This window comes from Camelus ferus, chromosome 6 (assembly GCF_009834535.1).
Source record: "Camelus ferus isolate YT-003-E chromosome 6, BCGSAC_Cfer_1.0, whole genome shotgun sequence".
Classification (NCBI taxonomy): Eukaryota; Metazoa; Chordata; class Mammalia; order Artiodactyla; family Camelidae; genus Camelus; species Camelus ferus.
The window spans coordinates 15,861,171-15,871,094 of record NC_045701.1 but is presented as its reverse complement, the minus strand read 5'-3'; the positions used below and the strand labels follow the sequence as shown (position 1 = coordinate 15,871,094).

The window sequence follows — 9,924 nt, the reverse complement described above, 5'->3', positions numbered from 1 at the left end:
GCTGAAGTGAAAAGATAACTGTGTGGTTCAAATTCATCTTGACTCACAGCTTCACTGTTTTATCCTGGCTAAAGCTGATCACTGTGTCTGTGGTTTTCTTATATAAATTTTCAATCCAGCTAGTGCTGTTAGCCGGTGTCTTTTCCAACCCTGATGTGGGGGGTGGATTATTAGCTCGCATATTTTTTCCAGATGTGATAAGCTCTCCATAGCCCTCTTGGTGAGCGAAAGCATATCCAGATCTTCTCGAGCTTGATCTCCGAGTCTGAGGCTTTCGGCTATGCCGGGGCCTGGCCTTCTTTTGAGCCTTCTGCCACTGGCGGATCTGGAGACAAAGGAGACCCAGAGTGAGATGAGGCATCCGAATGGGAGGCTCCACGCAGAGGCCGCTTTGCAAAGTGCAAGCCTTTTTGGTAAAAGCGACTTCAACGGTTACAAAGTACTCAGCTTCAGTGCAAGTTTTTCACCAAGAAACTGTCCAGTGCAAAAGAGGACTGGATGCCGGTCTGACCATTTCTACTGACACACTTAGGCAGGAAGTGTTTAAGATAAATTTCATGATTGTCTCTGTCTCATATATCCATCTTAAATGAATAGAAACGTACTTTTGCACAGAAAGATTTTCTAACAGGCACCACCCAAACAAAGTGTAACAATTTACAGTCCTGTTCCCCGCCAATGAGCCTTTCCCCTTTTAGAGGTTCTTGGGCTCTGATGATCAATTAGTATCTGGTCTAGGAGAATATTTAGAAAATGAGAGTAAGAAATTTCCAACTCTTGTGGCTGGTCAAAGTACCAGGAGATTTTCAGGGATTTTTATTTATTTGGGGACTTCTTGCGGTCTTTTTAAGAGCTCAACCTCATTTGTGTGGGTTTCCAGCATTTCTTTCCTTTCCCTATAACGCTGAGGAGAAAAAAGATGGAAGGTTTGGTGCAAGGCACCTTGTTCTCTAAGTCAGCTGATCGCTTGGACTCTGACTTTGACGGCAGGAGAAAGCCATTGAGCAGAAAATCATGATCTGACTAAACCTAGGAAGAAATGAGCAGCGTCTTCCTTCTTCAGCTCATCCATCATTTTCTGAGTTTACATCAGAATGAGCTCACAGAGCCAAATGGAAAGGACAAACATCACAGGGGAATCCATGAATCATTTCAGAGGGAATCTGTTTGTACTTTGGCTCCAGAATGTGAAGGATTTTACGATAAGGAAATTTTTACCTCACGTCTTCTCAGCATCATCAGCCTGGTCACTCGGCCGCTGAGTATTTCCCCCTTCTCATGATGTGGCTACAAATGTGTGTCTCCTCCTTCCTTCTCCTTTTCTCTTGTTACCTGGGTCCTGACCTTTGACACTGTCTTGCTTATATCCCTCTTCCCACAAAATACTAAATTATGTTTTGTTAATCCCTTAGTTTAGGTATTTCTATAATCTGTTCTGTTTTTCTTCTTTTTTTTTTCCAACCCAGCTATCATGTTGCTGTTCCCTTTCTTAATCTGTTCCGAAAGTACCATCTCCCCCACATTTAACAATCTGCTACCATATTCCTACAAAAGTTTAGAGCCCGCTCACCTCATCCCTTGCCTGTCTCTGTAACTGTTCCCTTTACTTTCCGCAAGTCAGTACCTTTCCCTCTAGCTTGCCTTTCGCCTTAGAGCAAAATGCTGCCAATCAGCTTGTATTTTGAAAGTCAACTTTTAAAAATATCCAATTTAACTGGCACTTCAGGACTCCCCACCCACTTTCAGTGAAGACACTTATCTTCACTGGCACCCCCAGGGCTAGTCCACTCCTATACGGGCAATTCCATCTCGTGTGATGTGATGCTGTGCACCTGGAGGTGTCTGCCGATGAGAAATCCATTAGCCATTCCCTGGACCTCCAACCGGCACAGGACGTGATTCCAAGAGCAAAGACCCAGCTCCTCCCGAGCTCAACAGCACTGCAACGTACCTGATCACTCAGAGTTGGGAATAAATCCACCTTCAAAAACCTGTATGCCACCACAGGCATAAATGAAGCCACTGTTGTTAAGAGAATAACAAGCCAGATGCACTTCTGGGTCAAGGAATGTCGTGCGTTTCCTATTATTAAAGAAAAATATACACTATGGTTATAAATAGGCCAGAATTATTGAATAAATTGACTCTATTGCTATAAGACCTTTTTCGAAATGGTGAGGTTTGGATGACCTAGAGAGACCCACTGGGTATCTTCCCCAGGATACAGGCTGTTCAGTGGTGATGAGAAGAAGGCAAGAAAGGTCAGATCACCCTTGGGAACTGCTTCGTGGCCTGATCACTTGGAGGCTGCCAGCCAGAGCCAACTACGCTCAGCCCAGCTTCACTCATGAAGCAGAATTCGCTCATCCAGCCTCAAGCTCCCTCAACTACAAAGCAGCCATTATTTTCAAAGCCACATTTACCCTTATGGACTCAAACAAAACTATCATATCAAAACTACACAATGTATGTCCTGGACGCAGGTACAATCTCAAATAACGGTTTTGTCGACGGGCTATGTCATAAAAGGTGGGCGACTACAGGGCCAGTCTTTTCAATTGGGGCAAAGGCCCAAAGAACTTGCCTCAAAGGGACCTGCTGACTTCTTTTATGTTCACTCAGTTATGAAGTCCTCAAGGTTCCAAGGAGATTAGGGATGCCTCTGGGTTTGTGAAAAGAGCATTCTCCACACCAGGAAACCACTGATGCAGCCACTTCAGTATTCCAGCTCAGCAGAGTAGTGAAACTCATTTCTACGCCTGCAGCCAGTTCTATTTTACACTCACACCTCATACACTGGGATGTTTGTTTAGACAAAGCAATAAGGGTCAGTAAGGCAGACAAATTCTACGGAAGATGTCAACCCTACTTAGATTGCCAAAATGAACTTTTTTGTTCCTGTAGGTTTTCTAGGCACGTGATACCTCCAGTTATCCAGGGTCCCCCTCCCAATGCTAAAGTGTTAACACTATTTGAATGGGCTCTGGGTATGAGGGTTTGGCTACCGATCAGTATGTCTGCATTGTCTGTCTTAAGAGAATAGAATCTGCCTACCAGAGTGCTTGACTCCAGATGCCTGGGCAGAAACAAACCTGACTCAATAAATTAAATGTCTCTTTGAGCTCCTTGAAGCTCAGTAGCCCCAGGCATGGCTGGAAAAAACAAGCTTCACTTTAAAACCACACTCCTGCTTGCCGCTGGCTACTAAGGAAAAAAAAATTTTCTTAAACCTCAATGTTGATCTAACTTTTGAAAAGTTTCATTGGAACTCAGTAATTAATTCCTGGAATGGCATGTCCTTAGCTGGAGAGGGTGGTCCCTACACAAGCTACTTTCTCCTGTTGAGGCAGTCCAGTCTCATTATGCATGCTAGAATGCTCTCTCAGGACTGGAAGTCTTCTGGTCAATGCACTGAACTTTCAGATTTGGCGACCAAGAAAAAAAAATTAAAAATAGTTTTAATGTCTCTTTCTTTCCTAATATGCTTATTCATAACCAGCATGTTTCTACATGGGTGGAATCTTTTGGCAAACCAAGGATTAACATTACATATTAAGCAAGAGTGGTGCAATTTAAAGATCTCCATGTATACAGAGAGCAAGGCAAAAATTGTATACAATGCTCTTAAGCTTATACATGCATTTAAACAGAATTACAATTCCAGGTGCCTCTGGAAATACGTAACTCTATAGTTGCTCTTATTTTGCTTTCTACATGAATCAGTAGTCTAAGAATTATTTTTCTAGGTTGGCTTTCCCAACTAGTGGATGCAGATCTCAGTCTTGCTGGAGCACAAGAAGGTTGTCACTGTGCAGCTCTTTTTTCCAGGCTGCTGAGATGAATTCAGAAACAGCACTGTTACCAACTTTTCTCACACACACTAGAGATTTCAAAACTTTTGAAAAAGTATATTCATAGTCTCACTGCATAAAGCTCAGTGGCTCTTGCTAGGAATCATTTTGATATGTGGAGTGCGATGATAGTATACTCTGTAGGTAGACCAGATGCATACTCTTGGTAGAATCATAGAATCTCAGGGTTTTAAGTGATTTTAGGAAGTCTCTTTGCTACCCATCTGCTGTCAAATCACTTTCAAAGTCCCCGACCAGTAATCAAGCCACATTTGCTTTAGTCATCATCATCATCATTGCAGGTAACATTTATCAAAAACGTACCATGTAGCAGGTTACATGCTAAGCATTTTATATGCATTATCTCATTTAACCCTCACAAATTTCCTACAAAAATAGGAACTATTAATACCCTCAGTTTAGAATTGAAGGCATTAAGGCATGAAAAGGAAAAAAAAAATTTGCCTCAGATCACACAGCTTTTAAGAGGCAGAGATGACACTTGAACCCTGGTTGCCTAACTACAGCCTACTCTTTGTGCCACTTATAGACTAATGGCCAGCAATTTTTATAAGGCTCTAAATTATACATTCTTTAAGTGCCAGTAAGTTCCACAGGTGAACGTTAGCAGAGATGCTGGTGATAATGTGGCATAAAAGAGAAAGCCTGGCATTTCTTTCTCTTCCCTCCTTCATACATGAACTTCACAGGTTTTCAGGTAGCCCTGATATAAATGTGCCATGCTTTGTATTCACAGAAGGACAGTCTGCTGCACGTGGGCTGTGAGGAACCTGTAAGCAGCTATTTCAATGATTCTTCTGCATCTGGTAGGGACAGCAGAACCTAATCTTCTATAGCTTGTTTCAAGCCTATAAGCCTTCAGATGTCTGACTCAGTCAATTCCTAGAGGCAGGATTACTGGTCATCCCTAGTCCCACCCAACAAAGAGAATGAATTACAAAGTCAGATAAAGGACAGCTTGACATTAGGCCCCAGCAGACAGTAGGACTCACTTACCAACAAATGGAAACTGGTTTGGGAAGATGCCAAAGATGCCATTACTGTGCGTTGTAAATAAAATGAGGAAATAAGTGGCTATGCTGCCCCAGATGAAAACATGATTAATGACAGTCCAGTAACTGGTATCCAAGGCTATCTGTGAATAAAGTGAAAGATAAAAGGGAGGTCTTTTTGAGGATTAAAAGAGCATTGTTTTACAACCTACGGAATGGGGGAAAATTTTTGCAAATGAAACTGACAAAAGCTTGATCTCCAGAATATATAAGCAGCTCATATGACTTAAGAAAAAAACAAACCACCCAATCCAAAAATGGACAGAAGACCTAATAAACAAGCAATTCTCCAAGGAAGACATACAAATGATCGATAGGCACATGAAAAAATGCTCAATATCACTAATTATCAGAGAAATGCAAATCAAAACTACAATGAGGTATCACCTCACACCAGTCAGAATGGCCATCATTCAAAAATCCACAAATGGCAAATGCTGGAAAGGCTATGGAGAAAAGGGAACCCTCCTACATTGTTGGTGGGAATGTAGTTTGGTGCAGCCACTGTGGAAATCAGTATGGAGATTCCTCGTAAAGACTAGGAATAGACTTACTGGATGACCCAAGAATCCCGCTCCTGGCATATATCCAGAAGGGACCCTACTCAAAATGACACCTGCACCTCAATGTTCATAGCAGCACTATTTACAATAGCCAAGACATGGAAACAGCCTAAATGTCGATCGACAGATGACTGGATAAAGAGGATGGTATATTTATACAATGGAATACTATTCAGCCATAAAAACCGACAACATAATGCCATTTGCAGCACCATGGATGCTCCTGGAGAAAGTCATTCTAAGTGAAGTAAGCCAGAAAGAGAAAGAAAAATACCATATGAGATCACTCATATGCAGGAATCTAAAAAAACAAAACAAAAAAAAACCCATAAATACAAAACAGAAACAGACCCATGGACATAGAATACAAACTTGTGGTTGCCAAGGGGGACAGGGGGTGGGAAGGGACTGGGATTTCAAAATGCAGACTAGATAAACAAGACTGTACTGTGTAGCACAGGGAAATATACACAAGATCTTGTGGTGGCTCACAGAGAAAGAGAATGTAACAATGAATGTATGTATGTTCATGTATAACTGAAAAATTGTGCTCTACACTGGAATTTGACACAACATTGTAAAATGACTATAACTCAATAAAAAATGTTTAAAAAAAATAAAAAGCAAACCGAAAAAAAAAAAAAAAGAGCATCGTTTTCCTGAGTAATGTTTTCTGGGAATAGTTGCGTGAAAAGATGGCTGCACCTGTCAACCACAGGCACTCCCACTTACTGCCCAACACAAGAGACTGATTTGACATTTCTGGTAGACAACTGACTTTAGGACTTACATCTGCAAGCCATTATATCTGCCAAGGTTGAGTCAAAATCAGGAAATAAAATGTTAAACTTCTTTTAAGTGAGAAATAAGGAAGCACAATGGTTTCTAATTTCAAAGCTACTTTCCAGATCGCTCTCAGAATTTTTCTATTGGAAAAGTGTTTTTCATAGTGAGCAAGTGCAACATTTTATAATCTGTATGTAACTTATCCTATGACTATTTTGCCAAAGGTACACTCTGTTTTACATCAATATTCTAATCCAGTTTGATTATCATTTCTCAAATTATTCAAATAATAACAAAGAAAAATCCTTAATCCTCTTTCAGCGTAACATTCACAAGCTAGGGTTTATGGTGATCTGGGAGCACGTTCACAGGCCCTTCTCCTGTCCAGTAACTTGTTATGGCAGCAGAGCTGAAAGAGTGGCTTACTATGGGGGAATTAAGGTAAATACGAACACTTGAGTTTTCAGGGGGAAAAAAGTGGGTTCTAGTATTCTTATTTGTATCTCAGAGTTCCCAAATGGTCCAAGTGAAGGTGTGCATTTCTAGCAGAGTCTGGTGCAAGACCAGAGATTTCTTGCCTGCCTGAGGCGGCTCTACCTATGTAGTAAACAGATGCCTCTCTGCACATGGAGATACACTTCCCCTTCCCATAGACGTTCACTGTCCTTTAAAATGATGCCCCATTAAAAGAATGCCGGCAGCCTCGATGAAACTGCAGGGGTGATAAAGGGACTGCCTTTTCTTTCCTCAAGAGGCCTAAGGACAGAGAGCCCTGCTTTCCATGCCTTAGCAAAGAGATGGTGGTTTTCCAGTCCATCTGTTAAGACATTAGACCCCAGTCCCCAGCTCAACCTTTCACCACCTGTCAGTTCATTAAAAGACACCAATAGCCTGACCTGTGTGGGTGTGAGTAGGCAAAAAAAAAAAAAAAAAAAACCACAACTCATTTAAGAGGACTGAGTTGGAAAAAAAAAAAAAAAAAAAAAAAGAACAGGTGGCTCCTAGTGAGGCAGAACTAATACAAAAGACAGACAAGCACTATAACCAAAAAAAAAAAAAAAAAAAAAAAAGTAATGAAAACTCTTAAGGAGTTGCAATTAGATCACAGGAAAAAATTCTGGAAGAAAAAAAGCATTATTTCTGAATTTAAAAATTCAATGGAGAAATCAAATAAGAATGGGCACTGATGAGGACTGAATTAATATTCTGGAAAAAACATGGAAATAATCTCTCATAATAGAGGGCAAAAACTTGAAGAAATGGAAAATGGAAGCTGTGTGCAAAAAGATATAGACATGGATGGCAAATCCACAGATCTCAGATCCATGGGCCCAATATACAAATAATGTCATCGTAGAAACAGGAAGAGAAATAGAGAAAGAATCAAAGAAGCGACAGAAGAAAACTGCTCTGTGATAATAAACAGCAAAGATTTTCAGTTTGGGAGGGTACTCTAAATCCTCAGTAATGATATAAGTTACATTCTGGTGACATTTTTAAAGTCCAAGGACAAAGAACATAAGCTTCTAGACAGAGAAAATATTACTTACAAAGGAAAGAGAATCAGCCTAATCTCAAACTGTTACACTGAAACTGGGATGTTGTGGAAAAACACAAAGTTCCTCAAGAAAACTGCTCTGATTCTACAGTCTTATGCCTATCCAACATATCATTTAAATGTAAAGATGCAGAAAGATTTGAACTCAAAAACGTAACATCCATGCACCCTTGCTGAAAAAATTACTCAAGGAAATTACTACAACCAAATAAATCAGGAAACTGGACAGCTGCATGTAAATCAATGAAGTTAGAATACTCCCTCATACCATACACAAAAATAAACTCAAAATGGCTTAAAGACTTAAACATAAGACAAGACACTATAAACCTCTTAGAAGAAACCATAGGCAAAACATTATCTGACATAAATCTCAGCAATGTTCTCCTAGAGGCAGTCTACCCAAGCAATAGAAATAAGAGCAAAATTACGCAAAAAAAAAAAAAAAAGGGGGGGGAGCTAATTAAACTTACAAGCTTTTGCACAGCAAAGGAAACCATAAGTAAAACATAAAGATAAGGTACAGAATGGAAAAAAAATATTTGCAAATGATGAGACTGACAAGGGCTTAATTTCCAGGATATAAAAACAGCTCATACAACTTAATAAGAAAAAAACAAACAACCCAATCCAAAAATGGGCAGAAGACCTAAACAAGCAATTCTCTAGTGAAGACACACAAATGGGCAACAGGCACATGAAAAAATGCTCAATATCAATAATTATCAGAGAAATGCAAATTAAAACTATAATGAGGTATCACCTCACACCAGTCAGAATGGCCATCATTCAAAACACCCCAAAGGATAAATGCTGGAGAGGCTGTGGAGAAAAGGAAACCCTCTTACACTGTTGGTGGGAATGTAGTTTGGTGCAGCCATTATGGAAAACAGTATTGAGATTCCTCAAAAGACTAAAAATAGACTTACCATATGATCCAGCAATCCCATTCCTAGGCATATCTCCAGAGGGAACCTTCATTTAAAAAGGTACATGTACCCCAATGTTCATAGCAACACTATTTACAATAGCCAAGACAGGGAAACAACCTAGATGTCCATCGACAGATGACTGGATAAAGCAGCTGTGGTATATTTATACAATGGAATACTACTCAGTCATAAAAAAGAGTAAAATAATACCATTTGCAGCAACATGGATGGACCTGGAGAACGTCATTCTAAGTGAAGTAAGCCAGAAAGAGAAAGAAAAATACCATATGATATCACTCATATATGGAATCTCAAAAAAAAAAAAAAAAAAAGGACAAATGACCTTATTTACAAAACAGAAACAGACTCACAGACATAGAAAACAAACTTATGGTGACCATGTGGGGAAGTGGGTGGGAAGAGAGAAATTGGGAGTTCGAGATTTGCAGATACTAACTACTATATATAAAATAGATAAACAAGTTTATATTCAATATCTCATAGTAACTCATGGTGAAAAATAATATGAAAATGAATATATGTATGTTGATGTATGACTGAAGCATTGTGCTGTACACCAGAAATTGACACAACATTGTAAACTGACTATACTTCAATTTAAAATACATATATATATATATATATATATATATATAATATGTAATTAAATGAGAACAAAGAGCATAAAAATGGTAGTGAACAAAAATTCTGATAAATGTATAGTCGGCCCTAAATGAGCAATAATGTATGAGCTAAGTATTAATTTTAAAATAATTTTTCAAGAGTCAAAACATATGTTAAAGGAGCATCCTAGAACTAAAATTATATGTTATTAAGTACTCAAGAGTAAGGGCAAGAAGGGAGAATTAAAGTAAAAACATTTCCAAAATTATTTAATTTGGAGGTGGATGAGGGAAGGTGAAGAAAAGGATAGTGAAATGTGGTAATGGATACAGTTATTATTTAATTTTGGTGTATGAATATGGAAATTGAGATTGAAGTGACTAAAAATGGGAGAAATCACTAGTAAAATGGGAATACAATAGTAAAACTTATAAATTATTCATGATAAATAGAATATTTAAAATCACAATGCATCCAAGTTTGAAAAAGAAAAAATGGAAATAAATTAGAATTGAAAGTAATCATAAAATAACATGA

General features: G+C 39.0%; 1 protein-coding gene across 1 annotated transcript in view; it reads right to left on the bottom strand.

Annotated features, from left to right (window-relative positions):
* Positions 1-9: 9 nt before the first annotated feature.
* Positions 10-9,924, bottom strand: part of ATP8B4 (ATPase phospholipid transporting 8B4 (putative)) — a 193,063-nt gene continuing 183,148 nt past the window's right edge. The window contains exons 24-26 of the mRNA XM_032481217.1: positions 4,869-5,007; positions 1,952-2,082; positions 10-325 (exon numbers count right to left, since the gene is read on the bottom strand). Coding sequence (XP_032337108.1) covers positions 44-325; positions 1,952-2,082; positions 4,869-5,007 — 552 coding nt within the window. The 3' untranslated portion in view covers positions 10-43. The remainder of the gene's footprint in view (positions 326-1,951; positions 2,083-4,868; positions 5,008-9,924) is intronic.